Raw genomic sequence first — 19,272 nt, forward strand, 5'->3', positions numbered from 1 at the left:
TAGCAGCCTACCGAGAGTAGCATTAGAGTCAGGTGAGCGGTGAATGCGTTCAATGTAGTTGAGTAGGACTTTTTGTGCACGAAGTGAAAGTGGGGAGGTGCGAGTCTCCGCATGTGACTGCGACAGGAGAGGTACGAGGCAGTCCATAATACTTTCGCCTGGCACTACGGTGGTCTGCATCAATGCTCCCCCATTGGCTGGGCTTGAGGCTGAGGAGGGGCAGATCACACAAAGCCTTTGCTCAGTTAATAGCTTCATATATAGCCGAGTACACAAAGCTGGCGAGGATCCCTTGCCTCGTGCTGCAGGAGTCTTCGACCGCACCCTGCAAACACGTTTCATGTCTGCGGAGACAATTGATAACTGGGGACCACGTGAGCCGGGAGTCACTAGTGAGCCCCACGTACCGAACTGCCTTGCGTCAGGGGATACGGGAGCTCATGAGGTGAAGCCTTGACATACTTGCGCGCTTTGTAGCCGCAGGGATGAACAAGTAGAGCGTCGCCCTTGCCTGCAGATACAAAGAAGCCAGTGCTTCTTAGGAAGTGTTCAACTGCGTCGAGAGAGCGCTGAAGCCGTCGTAAGGAGTATGCACCACCGCTAGTTGGAGCTGTAGCATAAACAGCACTATCATCAGCGTATATTGCTACGCGGACAAAATGACGTGAGGAGGCTGGTTTACGCACTGAGGAAGGCGGGCGCAGAATCGGGGCTTTCTGCTCCTGCAACAAGAGAGAGGAGGTTTTCAGCGTCTTCAGCAGAATGAGACGCACATCCACTCTAGCACGAGATATGGACTGGAAGTCGGTTTCTACTGTGTCTTTTTTGACGGCCTTGGCGATTTCTCACAAGCTTGGTTAATGCGTTTCTTGAGCAAGGACAAAATCCGCCGTCCTTTAGCGCAGACCGGATTGTGCTTGTCCATGTTGTACAGTCTGAGGCCGGGGGGGAGGGCGGGGGGGGGGGGGGCTTCAGTCCCCCCCTCCCTCCCCTGAAATTTTTTCGAACTGTCACGCACTTTTGACCAAAACAACCACCGGCGCCGAAAGTCATTCTGGATTTTGTTCCCTACACTGTCTTTTTCAGACTAGAAAAGACATTCTGGCGCGAACATTGCTAACTGGGGTCGGATTTCGTGGGAACGCCCATGCACCTGGAGTCCCGTAAGGCAAGGAGCCCCATCCTAGCACAAACTTTCATGGGCCTATCGATGGCAAGCGGGCTCTCCGCGGCATCTCGCGGCGGCCGCGGAGTCCACAGAGCCACGCATTTCAATTCCGAAACTTAATAGGTATAAACTTCCCACAAACTTTTCACGCGAAAGCTGCATTGACATTTCAAAAGTCGTGCTTTAGATTTTCAAATCGGGAACTTCAATTAATTGATTGTTCTTATAAACTTATGACGCCAAAGGTGCACTGACTTTTTTAATCTCGTACATCGAACCATACAACGCGACAAGCCAAATCAACACACAATCAGACAAGTTGACAAAGCACGCAGCGAGGTCCGATGAGATGAAGCGTTGTGGTGATTCATTTGTGCCGTAATGCCACAGAAGAGAATATTATTCATTTTATCTTCGCACTTCTAATCTATATTTTGCAGAGCTCCTCGTTTATGCATGTACTCGCTGTTGAGACTAAAATTTCGGTGCAACTACTCGCAATACATGACCGGTGACAGCTGCTGCTGCGCAGTTCACTGGAACGAAGGACAGCGTCATTGAGATTTTTCCATGGGCGTTGCAATGTAGAAAAATGTAAAGGTTCTTGAACGACAAATATTCATTAAAATGATTTGTCCTCTGCTTGCTCATTTCATGGCCTTTACGTTTTTCATATCAGCAGTATGCACTGCTTTGCTGGTTTCGGAATGACATAGTTCTACATCGTGTGATATTTTCCTTACTTATTAAATACGCAAAAACATGAAAGCATTGGTATCAGTTATGTCTGCCATGGCTTTTAAGGCATACGAATACATTTTATTTAAAAAAAAGACATATTTCACTTGTCTAAACAGTGGGTAGCGTTATCTAATACACAATGGCATTGTCAATGGAAATGCAGTTATTATTGTTGCGTTTGATCCCTCCACAAATTCTATGAGGAGGCCGCGCTGCAGCATGAGGCCCCCTCCCCCGAACAAAATTTCTGGCTGCGCCGCTGCTTTTTATTATTATACTTTTTGAAGTCTCACCACAACATTATGTCGCCGCGGCGTGGTGGCCGATAACCCTGCTTAGTACTGAGCACAAGCCGGTAGCTTCGTTCCTGGTCGGGCGCTTGCGTCCTTTCTTGCAACACCTGTTCTGTGCCAGGACACTAGGTTTTCGGGTCTCTCACGCGAGATGTGTACGCATAAGCACATCCGAAGGGAAGTGGCGGGATGTTTCCTTAGATCAGGCCAACGCTTTCGAAAGCGTGTACCCCCAGTACTTGTTTTCGGCCCCGAGGCTGCTTCGGACTGCCTTCGAACTTTATCGAGCGTACCGCTCTTATGCATCGCGACCACACTGCAGAGTTACAGGTGAACGGTTCAGTCTACCTCCCTTGTGCGCCAGGGATGCAGTTAAAGAAAAAAAAAAGGTCGGATATGGCCGCGGTTGGTCTGATCGTATCGTAATCTGGGCTTCACGCCTTCGTACGCTCGTCCGGCGACACGTTGCCGGTTGGGGCAGCAACTCCAAACTTCTTGAGACAAAACTGATTTATTGAAGACGGGATCGAATACAAGAACTTGGAGAAAAAAAGGCAGTTTAAAAAAGGCTGTTAAAAGAAGGGCTGTAGAAAAGCGGCCGAGACTGAGACTCGGCGCGCTCGTCCTGCTCTTTGTTTGTAGCGGTTTTTATCCCCTCGATTATTGGGCGGAGCTTTATTAAACCTGCACTCGCCCAATTCCAATCAATACCGCTGCAATGGCGTCGTAGATACAAGTGGGCGGAGCCCAGTGCTCGCCAGAGCCCGACTCTAGAGGCGCCAGTAACGTCCACTGCTTAGCTAGACAGTCAGGGGTTTAAGAAGTCGCCGACCTTATTGTCCCCCACCCCCACTTCAATGTTCGTCAAGGGATCCTTTCAAGGGGTCGTCGGCCCCTTGGTCCCCGTTTCCCGCAGCCTTGGACAGCGTCCGAAGCGTCCGAAGCGCGCGACCCGCTATCGCCATTCCTAACCCCTCCAGACGGACACGGTAGGGGGAAATTAGCTACTGGCGCCATAGGCGTCTAGCTTAACAGATGCCCTCTGTGCCCGGTCCTGTAGTTGGACCCGCTCTTGCGGCGCGCTGCCTACAACCAGCGCATCCGCGGCTTTCCAATGCCAGGGCAAGAAATGGTCGTTGTCTCGGCTTACGCCGATGCCATTTCCATCTTCGCCCCGCCGCGGTGGCTCAGTGGTTACGGCGCTCGGCTGCTGACCCGAAAGACGCGGGTTCGATCCCAGCCGCGGCGGTTGAATTTCTTTGGAGGAGAAATTCTAGAGGCCCGTGTACTGTGCGATATCAGTGCACGTTAAAGAACCCCAGGTGGTCGAAATTTCCGGAGCCCTTCAGCGTCCCTCATAGCCTGAGTCGCTTTGGTATGTTAAACCCGAATAAGCCGAAGTCCATCTTCGTCCGCGAAACCCGGAGTTTCAAAGAGCCCCTGGCCACGTTTGATAACCATGCTGCACTGTCTGGCGCCCATCTGAAGGCAGACAAGAGCCACGCACTTCGCTTCGGCTCTTTTCGCGGCCCCCTTCCAATCCCTATTCCTTTCGTAGACGCCGACCGAGTGTTGGGCGTCTTGTTTCACCAGAGCGGATGTCCCGACGGATATGGGATGTGGTCGTCACTCGATCCACAAGCGCGCTGTCAAAGGCTGCGCAGTTCAGACTCGTGTGCAGCTACAGTATCTGTAGAGCAGTCCTAAATCACGGTATGATCTTTCATGCAGAGAATTTCATGCTTACACTTACTCTTGACGAAGAGATACTCTGTGAATTTTATATAGAGACGACGTGCACAAGAATCGAAGGTAGGCCTTGGTGATATGTGTTCATGGGCGACAGCTAATAAACGTTAACAAAACTTCGTGCTGGGCTAGTCAGATAAAACAAATCAGTTGTAGCGCTCCGTGTGTGTTGTTTCCTTTATTTGTGTTCGTCTTTCGCGCTGAACCAAGTTTCAGCTAATAGACGTCCGGAGACGTCTTAGCGCAGACGTATACAGGTTTACCAGGCGCCGGATACGCACGCGCGGTGACCACGCGTGGGCCCAGGCGTTCGGTAAGCCCCCAGGCGTTCGGTAAACCGGTATACGCCTCCGCTAATACGTCTCCGGTGCTAAAAACGTGTTTTGTCAGATACAACTCAAGAACGAAGCGGCTTTTCCCCGACAAAGGACCCCCTTCCAGCCAATGGTGTCGGCCGCTTCACACGACCCCTCCAGCGTGACAATGCAGGGAGTGGCAGATGAAAGGGGATAGTACCCTCCATGCATTGTGTCACGCTAACAGCTTCATGAGAATCGGCCGACGCCGTTGGCTAGAAGGGGCCCTTTGTCAGGGAAAAGCCGCTTCGTACTTGTCATCCGACAATTGTATGAATATGTAGACGGAAGACGAAGCGTCGTCTGCGTTAGAGGCGGGTGTGTGAAAACCATAAAAAAAAAGTCTTCGACTAGGAAACTTTTGTTAAATGCAATGCGCAAATACAGCCTCCCACAACTCCACATAACCACCCCCTCCAAGAGGTAAATCCGGCCCTAGTCAGCGTGCCTTCTCTTCTTTCGCCTTCCATCATCTAGTCTTCCACAACGTGAGAACCGATGTGACAACGCGTATTAATATGTAGCAGCAAGCGATTCGTAGATGCTACCACTTCTATAGATATATTTACTCATGTTATAGATAGATAATATGGTTTGGTTTGGTTTATGGGGTTTAACGTCCCAAAGCGACTCAGGCTATGAGAGACGCCGTAGTGGAGGGCTCCGGAAATTTCGATCACCTGGGGTTCTTTAACGTGCACTAACATCGCCCAGTACACGGGCCTCTAGAATTTCTCCTCCAAAAAAATTCTAGCCGCCGCGGCCGGGATCGAACCCACGTCTTTCGGGTCAGCAGCCGAGCACCATAACCACTGAGCCACATCGGCGGCTGATAGATAATATATTGCCGATAATTATCTATATTATCAGTAGGAGCCTTCACATCGATGGCGCAGGCAACGAAATGGTAGTGGCGGGTACCATCCTCGTCGCTGGAAATGCGCCAGTGGCTTTTGTTCGGTCTGCCACCGGACGGACGGACGGATGAATGGTGAATGTTTATGGCGCAAGGGCATAGCACAATATGTTTTCGATTACTCAAGGTGGAGTCACAGACCCATTTTCCATGTATTTCACCCCAGACAAGCCGAGCACCAGGCCAGGGGAAAGCTTGTACCCACCGTATCCTCGGTGGGTACCCAGCGGCACTGGGGATCGAACCCCGAACCTCCCACATGCGAGGAGGATGCTCAAACCACTAGGCCACAGCTGCGGTGGGATGGATATGATGGATGGAAGCTAGGGGCGTCCCCTTTGAAACGGGGTGGTGGTAGTCGTCACCATGCTAGGCTTTTCTTCTTTGTAATTCTTTAAGCAATCCGTCAAACTTAACGGTATTATCTATAAATTGGCTATTTTTGTTTAAATAACTATTTTAATTCTGAACTTGTAACCTTGCACCTTACGTCACCGCTCCAAATTTGAACCACCGTCCAATAGCTTTTTGCTAACTTCCACCGCGTCACGTGACGTGATTCATTCATGTGGCCATTGTTATCTCCAAAACATAAGGCCTCAGGGAGAGTGACTGCGCCTGCACTGACATCCAGATGGACACCATCACATTCGAGAATAAGATGCTCAACTGTATCTACAGATTTGCCCCACACTGCACCTGTGTCATCTTCTTGGTTATTTTTGTTTGTAGGTTTTCATTTGTAGGAACTGCTGCGCGCGCCCGCCGCAGACTCATCCCGTGTACGGCGCGCTGAGGCTTCTCCCCAGTTGAGCCTCGTATAACAGGTTCGCAACAGCCATGTTCGCAAAAGCGACAACGGCTGCTGATTCATCAGATACGCCCCCCCCCCCCCCCCCCCCCCCCCCCCCGCTCCTCCATTACCTACTGACTGCTGGTTTACCGCATGCTACGAAGTTCAGCGCGCAAAAAAGTAACGGATGAAGTGGCAGATTTACCGAACATGACTACACCAAGAATGTAACGTAAAGCAAAAGGGTGCAAGCGCAGCCTTTTACTGACGCTGTACTAAAGACATGACATCAAATTATAATCAAGTGGAACAGTTGAAGCTGTCATTAAAGCGGAAGGTCAAGAACTTGTGCCCACCTCCTGCTGCACAGCCGGTTCTGCCTGCCGACTGTTCACAGCGAAGCTGGTCTTGAAAGGCTCCCTGTAACCGCTTTCGCTGTAAAAAGTCCCGGGTTACTATATCGGCTATGTATAGACACAGGCCAGGGTTCAGAATGCTATGGTGGCTGCCTAGCAGAAATAGAGCTCACACGGGCTGCCAAGAGTGGCCAACTGAGCGATAACTTCGGCTACAAACATGTCAGAACGCGAGCTTCCCCTCAGATGTCGGCAAAATGAGACTGCACATCACTGCTTCAAATTATAGCTGACACAGTTAGTGCAAAAGTTAAAAAAAAATGGCTGTGGTTTAACTCTGGTTGACCTAAAGGACTGCGAAAGCAACCAGTCTTTCTTTAGGCTGTTCTTATGTTTCCTGCACAACGTTTTCACACAACTGCAAAGCTCCTTCCTTACCGCGCACCGGCGAAGCATAGAAATAGCGGCCAATTTCAAAGCTCTTAACGAACCGTACTTGCCACAATTACGCTTTCGGCGGCAAATTTTTGTGCGGGCTCGAAACGCGCGGCGTGCAACTTACCCTAGCGAATTCTTCCCGACAACCACCCTTCAGCGAACGGCGCCAGCTTCGCGATTTTATTTACATTTTGAGTTAAAAACTTTAGGGTGCTAGTTGTAGCGGCGAGTTTGAAGATGATACCATATAATCGGAGTTCAGTGCGGTTGACAAATGCTCCAAAAAGCCAGCCCACCACGGTGGCTCAGTATAGTAAAGCCACTCGTCTACTGAGCCGGAAAACACGGGTTCGTACCCGACCGCGGCGGCCGCATTTCGATGGAGGCAAAACGCAAAATGCGCCCGTGTGCTGTGCGATGTCAGTGCACGTTAAAGATCCCGAGGCGGTCGAAATTATTCCGGAGACCTCCACTACGGCACCTCTTTCTTACTTTCTGCTTTCACTTTCTTCCTTTTCCTTTCCCTTACGGCGCAGTTCGGGCGTCTACCGAGATATGCGAAGACAGTTACTGCGTCATTTCCTTTCCTAAAAAAAACCAATTTTAATTTTCCAGCCCAGAACAACGACTGCTACACACATATCCGCAGTTTGGTTATTAATTTTTGGTGCGAAAGCGCTACTTCACTGGAAAAGCTGAAAAATGCGAAGTGTGAAGCCTCAACCTTTGACGGAGCACCAGCGGCAGAGGCCTTGCGTAGCTGCTCTGTCAACGCGCGGAAGTTTTTCTGTTTCACCTTGTTGCACGCGAGTAAGGGCAGTGAATTTTTTTCTAGCACAGACTATTTTTATTTATGTTATTTCGAACTTTATTTGTATGCGGCTGTAATTTACCAACATTTAATATATTCTGCGCACCTTATGCATGCTGGCCAATTTTTATAATCCTTTTTATAAATGTCCTTCGTTCACAATCACTTACTTTAGTTTGCTTATAAACTTCCTCATATTTACCGATTAAGACTGCATGGTGAAATACAACTTGCAATTTCGAGCTTAACATTTCTGTATAAATATGTCATAAAGTACGTTCATTTATCTTCATTTTGATGTGCTGCGTATTAGTGTAACCAGAGTGCTTCAGTGCTTTCGTGTCACAATGGTATTCAACAAACGATAACGTAAAAAAGAACTGCAAAAATGTCTTTTCCTCCTTTATAAACGCTCCTCTTTCCAGCAGTTCAACAGCCTGTGTCTTGGCCACTTCCCCGCAGTGGGTATGTGCCATTTTATTTGAGGCCAACCAACCAACCTAGGAAGAGATAAGTTTCAGTATTGCAGAGAAAGAGCCATCTGGCTGCCAGTACTTTGTACCCTTCAGCATTGCAAAAAGATGGCGGCGATGTCCAAGAGATGGCGTTAACTCAGCGAAGGTACCCAAGCGAAATCCCCGGGGCGGCATTCAAGCGAACGTTAAGTTCATTTATTCGTGTCTCATTCGGACGTAGCGTGCGCATCCGCCCATACACCGGGGGATGTAAACTGGCGCCTGATTCGGGTTTGAATCCGTAAGCAGGTCCACTGCAGCAGGGAGGGAAGCGGGCCACTTGGTCGCATTCGCGAGCTCGTTTGGATTATTTCGCGGAACGACCGCCCAGCAGGCGTCGCGGAACATTTCCGCCTGTGCAGTGCTCGAGCCTGGAGGCCCTTCACGTCCTGCCCGCATTTTGCTCAGAGCAACTGCGACAGTGGTTTTTCAAGAACAGCGGCTGAGAGAAGGAGGACGCCCAGCGATAATTCTTTACTGAAAGAGTCGGCCGGGCTTGTTCACCACAGCGTACTCGGCGCCGTTGCGGCGCACGTGCGGCACGGCGGCGGCGGCGGCGTCGTCGTCGGCAGCCGGCGGCGGAGGCATGGGCACGTTCTCGTAGCAGTGCTGATCGAGCTGGTCGAGAAGCGCCGAGCCGTCGGCCGAGGCACGCACGCAGGAGGCGACGGCGCGGAAGATGTCCTCGGCGTCGGCGGCGTGCCAGCTGAAGAGGCCCTCGCCGGACGCCGCCTTGCGCCCGGCCTCCAGCGAGAAAGTGCCGGCCAGCAGTCCGTAGCGCCGGATGCTGTAGTAGGGCCAGCAGAGCAGCACGGGTCCCAGCGAGCCCTGCGGCCCCCGCTCGGCCAGCGTCACGCCCCGGGGCCCGACCAGCAGGAAGAAGGAGCCGTGCAGAAGGCCGCACCGCTCGGCGGCCTCCGTGGGCAGGGCGCGCACCCGAAACACGTGTGCTGCGCGAGGAGGAGGCACACGGTGATGACCGGGCTGTTGTGTCCCGCATTCAACAGCGTGGAGTCCGTGAGAAGGCAGAAAGACACAGCTCGGTCTTAAAACTGACGGTCCGTTAGAATAGATGCATTTTATATGTACAAAACCAAGAATAAAAAGATACAGATGGGGGATCCCCATCATGCAACCGTTGGAATAGATCGCGCTATGTCGGCGTGTCTTTCTGCCTTCGTTCGGTCCGTGTCCTTACTCCGCGCTGTTTCCTCAGCAGAGAGACACACACAAAAAAAAAAGAGAGAGAAGAAAAAATAAACATCACGTCAATAGCGACTAACCGACATCGAATGTATTGACTTCACACTGTGCGCTCACTCTGGCATCGTGCAGGATGTGGAGGTCATCTGAAAAGTGCGCTGTAGCGACCACGTGATGGTAAGGCCGCGAATTAGCCCAGACTTGAAGAGGGAACGGAAGAAACTAGGGGGGCGGAAGCCCATCAATGAGTTGGCGGTTAGAGGGAACGTAGAGGAATAAAATATCGCGCTGCAGAACAGATATTCGGCTTTAACAGTGGACGACGACCTTGACATTCAAGCAATGAACGATAATCTAACAGCTATCATTACGGAGTGCGCAGTAAAAGTAGGCGGTAGGATGGTAAGACAAGATACCGGCAAGCTCTCTCAGGAGACGAAAGAACTGATCAAGAAACGCCAAAACATGAAAGCCTATAACCCCACAGACAGAATAGAACTGGCAGAGCTGCCAATGCTAATCAATAAGCGCAAGGTAATCGATATACGGAAGTTTAACATGGAGAGAGTCGAGTATGCTCTAGCCTAAAAGCGCTGCAGACGAAACAAGGTATAGGCAAAAATCAGATACATGCTTTAAGAGACAAAGATGGCAATGACATTAGCAATATGGGTAAGATGCTCAGAGTAGCCGAAGAGTTCTACATAAAAATATACAGTAGCCAATATAATTAGAACGTTAATGAGAGGGGCAGTAGAGCAGAGCAATGGGACCTCCAGCCAGTAACGAAAGAGGAAGCAAAGAAAGCCTTAGGAACAATGCAAAGGGGTAAGCGGCTGGTGTGATCAGGTAACAGCAGATTTGTTGAAGGACGGAGGGGAGATTGTGCTAGAAAAAAGTGGTAGGGATTTAACGCAATTAAACTCAGTAAACGCGCGAAAACATGTGAAAAGCGTTCTTCAATTGGATGGGACAGGTAAGCTCCGCTAAGGGTATGACGAGATATATTTAGTGGGTTAATGCCCATATATGGAGAACAGGCAAGGGCGTCCGCAGAATTTTTTGCAGGAAGGGGGGGGCATTGGTTGTTGGCGCCGGAGGGGGGGGGGGATATGTTCGTAGCAAAAAGGCACTATTTGCTGAGTAAATTTATTTATTTATAAATAAATAAAAAATAAGTAAAATACACACATGAAACAAAAATTACTAGCACCAAATTAAAGCGTGGCTAGGAGAGATGCATTGGAGTTTATCAACGAGGAAACAATTAAAATTAATAAAAAATGCAAAAAGATGTTATCACTTCGTGGAGAAGAGTGCTCAGTCTTGCTGGATACGGGTTCTTGACTCGCCCGGATTGATGACCAGCACACAGCAACTGTACGCGCCTCGGATTTTTCTGGGCGAATTGCGTAATTACACGGGTGATAAATTCATTTCTGTGCTTCATTACACGCTCTCGGTGCACACTCATCATACACATTGATTGGAAAAACGGTAGAACGCGTACGTTGAAAACAAAAGATGACTATATATACAACGAAAACTTAATTACAAGATGAATGCACGCTCGCAGCTTCATACACCTCGCTCCATCTTGCTCGCGCATCCGCACAGTCGAGCAACCGCACACACTCTGCTCGCCGCTCGTCGTTTTTTCGTCCGCTGTTTTGGTTGTTCTCAGCTTCGTTGACAACCGGCCACTAAAAACACCGAAGCACAAACACAGAGGCGCGCGCACGTGCAAGGGCTTACTTGCCGCAATATCCCCGAATGCGCACTTTGGGGGGGGGGGGGGGGGGGGGGTGAAAGGAACGCCGCGCGACTTCCGAGGGGGAAGGGACACTCACCACTCCGGTCGGAAGATTTGTTTTTGTGTTTTTATGGGGTTCAGAGCCCCGAAACGACTCAGGCTATGAGGGACGGAGTAGTACAGAGTTCCGGATAATGTCGACCACCTGGGTCTCTTTACCATGCACTGACACGCACAGTACATGGGCGCTGTTGTGATTTAAGGTCAAGCCAGAGGTGACAGGCGAGCCAGGCAGGCGCCATCGGGCTGCGTTGACCAAAGGCGCTGGTTTTCGGAGAAGACGCAAGGAACGCTGGTGTGGGGGCGCCTCTGGAGACTGCGTTGCCGTGAACAAAGGCAGCTAATCCCCTTTGCCGAAGATTCTGAAAGCGGCGCTTCTACCGAACTGCGCTCTCCCGTGGATCGGAGGAGACAGCGAGCGGCGGCGGCGCCAACTCATCGCCCGCTTCACCCTGAGCAGCCCGACAAAGCGGGGGTGGACACGGCTGATTTGTCCTTCCCTCCTGAAGAATTCATCGGTGGCCGGCGTAACGAAGGCGAAAACAAGATGCCCTGTGCACTGTCTGCCTCTGTGTCGCTATCTCTCTAGAGAGCAAAGAAACAGACACCCATCTCAAGACGGCTCGAAACACATGCTCGCCGGTGTCGCTGTATGCCTGCAACAGGTTGCCCTTTAGTAGAGCTAACGATGGCATGGTTTGAAAACGGCGGAACGACGCGCGCCCGGACGCGGCATTTCGCAGATGTGACCCAAAGCGTGGAAGCGGGGCTGCTTTTACCCTTTTGGCTGAGCGCACCACCGCCCCTGGCGTGCGGCCATCACTCACGGTTCGAGTGAGTGATTTTCCAGGGGGGTGCAGCCGCCCCCCCTTGCTCCGCCCCCCCCCCCCCCCCCCCCCCTCCGGACGCCCACGAGAACAGGTCATTCTCTACATAACACTCATAGATGGCGGCGAGTCCTCATACCGCTACGAGTGCAGTGGCGCAGCAGTAAAGCAATACACCAACCACTGCACTAGCAGGTGACTGTTTCTATCACGGCCACCGGTAGGGATTGTGAGACCCATGTTGCTCCTCCCCAGCAACCTCCCGAGACCAATCATTAATTTAGCCGCCACCTGCCTCACTACTAGCCACCCTGTATACGCAATGCCTTAGGACCTCTAGCGTATACCAGAAGCTTGGAAGAACGCTAATACCATCTTAATGCATAACAAAGGAGACGTCACGGCCTCGCATCCCCTTTCAAAACACAGAAAAGCACGCAGCGTTGTTAGTAACAACTTTCTATCAAGTAGCAAATGGCTTATTCATTATTTTCAGCCAAATGAGGCACTGCATTTTCGATAAAAATGACGCCATTTTTACCGGCAATTCTGACCGCTACATTCGGCTTGCGCGCTGACACGCGATTTTATGGCAACTTTTTCGACTTGTTAACCTTTAACAGCGGAATTTTCTGCAAAATAATCTTAATATTACATCTGGACAACACTGACGACATTTTACACTCGCACGCGCTGTTTATAACCGGGTAAAGTTTATCACTGACTTGCAGGCGTTCTCGTCATCGCGACGGACGCATAATGGCATGAGCTTTTTAAATGCCCAACTCTGAAGCAGCGTTTCAAAGACGAAAACTTCTATTGACAATGCTCGTACGCTTTCCAAAATAATCGCGAAAAAAAAAATGCAGCCATATTTAAAATGACTAAGCGTGTTTTGTTTTTTTTTTTTTCTCCATTTTTTGAACACTGACGTTTTCCAAATACAGGATGCTAATGTCTGAAACACTTTTATGGTCTGTGCGGGGCGAATTTCTGCTTCTTGCTAACTGATGAGACCCTCTATAATATGAAACTGCCTAAACTTTTTTTTTTACGCCGGAAAGACTACTATTTAAAGTAGTAACAGACACTCCCGCCCCGTTCAAGCCGGGGCTCTGCCTCGAGCGCTTCATCATTGCACGGGCGCAGCCAATGCACAGCGATCACCAGCGGCTACATGGCAAAGCAGTTGCCGTCACTTCCTGGCAGCGGGCGCCGATATTGGCGGAAGAAATCCGGCGCGATAAGGCCCCGCAAGGCGGAACTTCCGCCTCGCTACCAAAAACTTCCAGTCGGGAACGGAGGGCGCGCGCTCGCACTGCTCGAGCGCACCCCCTCGTTCACTTGACGACCTGCGGAGGCAGTAAATCACGTCGCAGAAGAAGCCCACTGCGACAAGCACTCGAAAAGAGGCCGCCAGCAACGAAAAGCTGCGGCGAACGGGAAATCCCCTTTCGTCCGACGGGCAGTCATGAACTGAGGTCAGCGCGAGACCAGTATACGTCCACGCGCGGGAGCAGATTTCAAAGACGGACGACGCAGCCGACCACTGCGCGAAGAACGACGTCCGAAGCCGCGCACCGTCTATCAATCGCGGATTCTTGAACTCCGCCACACTTCAAACCTCACACGCCAGGTCCGACTAGCTCAGTTGCAGCTAATGTTGCTGCAGCAGCTCGTTTCAACTCGAGTCGAATCTTCGCTGCGACCCAGAGTGGGTGTTGCATTCACTTGCAGGCCACTTCAGTTCCTTGTCTCAGAAAAAAAAAAGGGGGGGGGGGGGGGGGTGATTATCAACAGGTTTGCACAAAAGGCGACGCAGAGCGCGCATTCTGCACATGAAACTGTTTCAAGACAGCACGCGCGGCTCAGTACAACGGGGCACGATACTGTCCCGTCTACCTTTCTGTGTGTTGTCTGTTTCGGCGCTGTAACCCTTTTCTGGAAACGATACTTTACCCTCGCTCTCTTTTTTCTGAACCGAGATGTTCCTTCAGAAATCACTACAAAAAACGATCATTCCGTCAGCATCAAAGTAAACTGCTGCCAGGTATTTTTCCTAATTCACAAAAGATTGGTTTGGTTTGGTTTGGTTTATTAGGGTTTAACGTCCCAAAGCGACTGAGGCTATGAGGGATGCCGTAGTGAAGGGCTCCGGAAATTTCGACCACCTGGGGTTCTTTAACGTGCACTGACATCGCACAGTACACGGGCCTCTAGAATTTCGCCTTCATCGAAATTCAGCCGCCGCAGTCGGGATCGAACCCGCGTCTTTCGGGCCAGCAGCCGAGCGCCGTAACCACTAAGCCACCGCGGCGGGAATTCACAAAAGAGGGAGTTGAATTAATGCGTTCCTCCGACGAAAGCTGCACACAGTGTATACGGACGGAGTTTGAAAGACGAAGGGGGGACGAAGGCGCAGCGGCTGCATGCAACCGCCCGTCCATCTTTCCCCATCCGCGCGCTCGAAAGCGAAAAACAGTGATCTCCCAGATCTCCACGCGCGTGCGACCTGTATATATGTATATGTTTACTCTGTAGATATGTAAATAGATTCATTGAAAGTGTACCCCTCCCCCTGTCCTTTCTACTGTCCCCTCACCCCTTTTCTTTCACTTCTACTCTCTGCCTGCTATCCTTTATTTCGCTGCCCCAGCTCAGGTGCTTCCAGTCGCGATAGCAGATGCCGGGGCAGCAAACATTCTTTTACCTTCCATATCAAATGTCAATAAATAGCCACTACTACTACTACTACTACTATGTAATAATGGCTAAACAAGGAAAGTGTCACTGATTAACCTGAATGTTTTGCGCTGAAAAGGTGAGCCCCCAAGTAGCTCGAAGAGAAAAATCCAGACTGGCCCCATCGCTCATCCTTGGGTACAGCGCCAGGCATGAAGAGTTCGCACGACGCCAGCGCACAGTGAGATGCCATACAAAGCGAAAAGCGGCGAGATGAGGCCCAGAAACAGCATGCCGAGGCCAACGCGGCGGGGACACCGATCGAGGACTGCGCAGGGTGCCTCCATGTTCCGTATCGAGGCACCCTAGCCATTCGCCGATCTTCATGCCGGCAGCTGACAGCAGAAATCGACGTTTCTGTGAACTGTGTTTTAGCGGCGAAAACGAAACTAACATTTACTGGTAGTGTTACATTAACGCCTCGAGACAAGTTCACCCAGCTGAAAAAGCTTAAAAGTAAAGCTTTGCGCTGACCTCTCAAGTAAAACTTTGTCTTCCTCGAGCTGCGTTGTCGACAAGCTCTCACCTACCCACTAACGAAGGAAACTTGTAATTATTGCTGTTTGTGCACTTTCAATCGAGGGTCACAGGTTACCGTGTACACTGTCCGCAAACAGGCTAACGCCGACGCTCTTCTCCGCTTCCAGTCGTGAGGGGCCGACGTTCTCGCACTGCCGAACCTTTTCCTCGCGCCGAACGTGCACTGATGCGATCAGTTGCGATATGTAGCCCTCGTGAAAGGACTGCACATTTGGAAGATAAAGGCATTTCCGCACAAAAAGCCCGAAGGAGCCGGTCGCAGCACGAAGCACCTCTTTTATCCGTGTCTCGAAGCGCGCGCGGCAGCCAAATGGTTCGTCAAGATGGCCGCCGAGGCAGAGAGCTCGCAAACGTGACGTCACGTGCAAGCTATGTATAAGCATGCAACACAACTCAATACTTAAGCCCTACCCCACCGCTTCCAATACTCTGAGCCTAAATCCCTGGTGTATACGCAGAACATATATAACAGACTACGAAGAACGACGAATGGAAACGAACGAACCTACAACCAACACTAATCATACGCTACCCTGGACTACATCTTTTCTGCAGCTGCAACTATTAACAAGAATGCAACATTGAACAATGCAGCACTAGAATTGAGAAAATTGGCGCAAAACGCCGGTGCGACGCTGTCGAGAGCAAAGCTGCGGCTGTTTCGCGCACCGGGGAAAACTTTCCACGCCGCCCCTCGTCTGCGATAACACTTACTCGCCACGAGGTGCCACTTACGAGCATCCAGCGAGCCGTACAGGGTGTTCTCCTCCTCGACAATGGGCGAGTCCTGCGTCGCTGGATTCGAGACAGCCTGCTGTCCAAAAGAGACGCCCCTGATCGCCTCGATCCACTGCGTCATCTCGCCGAAGGAATCGGCCGAGAAGTGCTGGCAGAGCGTCCGCGTGTGCACCTGCGACGGAACTCAGCTGTCACAAACCGGGCAAAAAAGCGCGGCGCGCACGTTCGTTCGAACGGTCAAGCGAGCTCCATTTCGATGACGGCGCCGCACAGCACGCGCTCAATTGACAGTTAAGAGTTGCTCACCTCGAAAACATTGGGCTGGTTCTTTTGCAACGCGGGCACGACCTTAATGCAGTCCTCCAAGGTGATGCACTTCTGCTGGGCATGGCGAGAGAAGCTCTCCTCCGAGTCGTACACCTCAAACCGCTTCACGCCGTGCCGGCTGCTGTCGTACAGGGCGCAGTACTTGTGCAGCCACGACTTCTGAAGAGGCAAACAAGGCCGTCGTCGAAGCTTTTAAACGAGCGCACGGGCACGCCGCCGCGAAGCGAAACAACGACGCGCAAAAAGCTGCCGGGTCGCGACGCGGATACTACCTTGAGGAATCCCTGGTGCAGGACATACAGGTAGCCAGTCTTGGCGGGTTCCTCGCTGCCCATCTCACCATGGTGCACGGCGCCCCGTCTGCGAGCGCAGCAGCCGCGACCGGCGACCGCACGAGGAAACACCCTCCGGATATGGAAACGTCAGTGGACGTTGCAGCAGCAGCGGCGGCCGCGCCAGCACCATCGGCGCGATCGCGGAAGTGCCTCTGAAAATCGCCCGCCGACCCGCTCTGTACGCCGCGCGCGCGTCGGCGCTGCGGGCGCCGCCGAACAAGTGGGTAAAGTGGACGAACACGTCACCAAACAGGGCGGCGTGCAGTCGGCGTCGCGCTCCTTTAGGAACACGACACGGCAACGCTTATGAAAACGCAGACGGCCTCCATCAAGGACGCCCACACGGCAACGACGGAGTGCTGGAGCAGACGAAACAATTAGCGGCCGCCAGTTTCGGTTTCGCGAGCGCGTAGGACCAAACACGCATGCGCAGCAACGCAAGGTCACGTGGCCAGGCGCGCCACAGTCAAACGAAACGCTCAGGCTAGAAAATAGCAAAATATCGCAGATGCACTGGAAGAATACAAATGCACGCAAGAGAGGCAGGAAGTGCACACGCAAAGTGGCAAGAGTGTGCTTGACAGCTGCTGTCATCTCATGCGCCTCTAAAGTCAGCTACAACTCAAGAATGCAACGGCGAATTCCCCTAAAAAGAGGCTCCAGTTCTGGTTCTGCAGCAGAGGCTAGGCAGGGGGAGCGGGCGCCCTGCGGCACCTACCCTGAAACCCTCCGCACCCCTAGACCGAACAACTCGCTCTCCGGGGCATGGGGACGAACAGGGCTTAATAAAGTATGGCTCCATCGGAGTGGGGTCTCTAGTGATTCAAGCACAGGTGGAGAGGGTAACAGAGGGAGAGAGATAAAGCGACTGGCAACCTGTTTTAAGCAGTTTTATACAAAGGGGAGAAATAAATTTAAGAGTGACTTTTTTTTTCTCAGTTTATAACATAGTTTCCTCGATGGTATCTGAAGTAAAATATCTTACAGTGAAACGAAACGTCGGTAATTCTACCGAATGCACGTTCATGAAACCACTAGTTTACAGTATTTTTTAAAACATGGATAAAGGTAGCATTTCTGAACAGTCTCGACAGGCTGTGTGCAGATTCCGATTCGCCAGCACGCAAAGACAATGAAGGCGAGGGGGGTCTCACACCCCTCATCAATATTAGAGGGGGTTTGAGACCCACTGAGATCCCCCCGACTTTAAGCCCTCGGGGCGAAGGCCTTTCTCCTTCACGTTCTTGCCTAGTCTCTTCCTCATGAAAACCGGTCGACGCCATTGGCTGGAGGGCCGCCTTTGAGAGGCTTCGCCGCTGCATTCTTGAGTTGTGACATGAACAGCGAATGCGCAGTAGGAGCTGCCGGTTTGTTCTCAACCAGTGGAGCTCTCGGTGTGTATAACGAACTGGCGGGCAGCACAAAAGCATAGTGCGAAGATGTAGAGTGTGGGTAACTGAGTGTTCTATTTCACGTATGAAACGGATAAAAGGGATTTTCAACCGAAATGAACACGGTCCTATCTCTGCCTTCTCTAAGACATCTCACAGGCGATAGAAGTACTGGCGGGAAGGGAACATAATTTTGGCGGGCTTCTTGGCCTTGTGGTGAGTATGGAGCAGAAGGCTGGTTCTATGTCAGCCCCATTTAAGATCTTACAACAGAAGTTAGGCGGGAAAACATCCAATTTTGGCAGGCTTTTCGGGCTCGTGGTGCACCGGGTATAGACGAGTTCTATCACTGCCCTCTTTAAAACATATAATAGACAAGAGAAACTTCTGCAAAAAGGCACCTAATCCTGGCTCTTTCTCAACGAATAGTTGCCTGTCTCGACACTGCCAGGCTGCAGCCCTGCCATCTGTGCGAGCTGCCCGGTGCATACCTGGAACAGTGCAAGCTCTCTTCCGAATTCCTGCATCAAGACTGATTTATGATGTGTTCGCATGTAACCCTTACCGCAACTCTACTGTGTCACAGTAGCGGATCCCTCGTCGCTCGTCCGACTTCTCCATTGCACGGCAGCCCTTGCTTGCACCTTCGTGCGCACTCCTAAAGCCCCTCGCTCTCCTTGCTCTTCGCACCACCACTGTGCGGCGGTACCCAGCGGACTTCCCATCATTGCCCGTTGCTCGTCGTGCGGAGGACCTCGCGCAAACCTTCACGTGGTTATTTCGTCTTTTGTGCTGCTTCCTCGTTGCACGGCATATATCGCGCGTTCTTCCCTTCGCCCCAGCGCTGCGCGGTGGCATCAAAAGGACCCTCCATCGCAGTTCGACCTTCCCGCATTGCAGCGACTATCGAGCGCACACACCTCTTCACACCTTAGCTGTGTAATGGTTCCTCAGCGATCTTCCCCTGCTCGTGCGGCGCCTTTCCACGGTGCTGCGTCTAGTCTGCGTGCCTCTGAGTGTGTGCCGTTGCCCAGTGCTCCGATCCAACCACAGGGAACTGTCCCTTCTTTGGAGCTATTGCAGCTGGCTGCAGCGTTTCACCAGACTTACGGTGCCTCCATGCTCTGCTGCTACCTGGGCGGAGCTGGTGGAGGCAGTGAATGGTGATGGCTCGTGGTTCCTGCATTGGACGCAGCGACTCTGTAATATCTCCAAGGGCT

General features: G+C 51.6%; 1 protein-coding gene across 1 annotated transcript; it reads right to left on the minus strand.

The window, feature by feature from the left end:
- Positions 1 to 8,591: 8,591 nt before the first annotated feature.
- On the minus strand, positions 8,592 to 16,811 carry LOC149349964 (docking protein 1-like). The gene is made up of 4 exons (XM_089578944.1): positions 16,599 to 16,811; positions 16,306 to 16,485; positions 15,997 to 16,171; positions 8,592 to 9,086 (listed from the first exon to the last, which is right to left on the minus strand). Exons 1-4 carry the CDS (start codon positions 16,659 to 16,661, stop codon positions 8,611 to 8,613), a joined length of 894 nt encoding a protein of 297 aa, XP_089435070.1. The 5' UTR covers positions 16,662 to 16,811; the 3' UTR covers positions 8,592 to 8,610.
- Between the last annotated feature and the right edge of the window lie 2,461 nt (positions 16,812 to 19,272).

This window comes from Amblyomma mixtum, chromosome 3 (assembly GCF_055824585.1).
Source record: "Amblyomma mixtum isolate Tamu chromosome 3, ASM5582458v1, whole genome shotgun sequence".
In the NCBI taxonomy this organism is placed as follows: domain Eukaryota; kingdom Metazoa; phylum Arthropoda; class Arachnida; order Ixodida; family Ixodidae; genus Amblyomma; species Amblyomma mixtum.

Coding starts and splice junctions, on each gene's coding strand:
- LOC149349964 (XM_089578944.1), bottom strand. CDS start 16,661: ATGGGCAGCGAGGAACCCGCCAAGACTGGCTACCTGTATGTCCTGCAC. Junction 16,486..16,598: donor TGCACCAGGGATTCCTCAAG/GTAGTATCCGCG, acceptor TTGCCTCTTCAG/AAGTCGTGGCTGCACAAGTA. Junction 16,172..16,305: donor ACCAGCCCAATGTTTTCGAG/GTGAGCAACTCT, acceptor GTTCCGTCGCAG/GTGCACACGCGGACGCTCTG.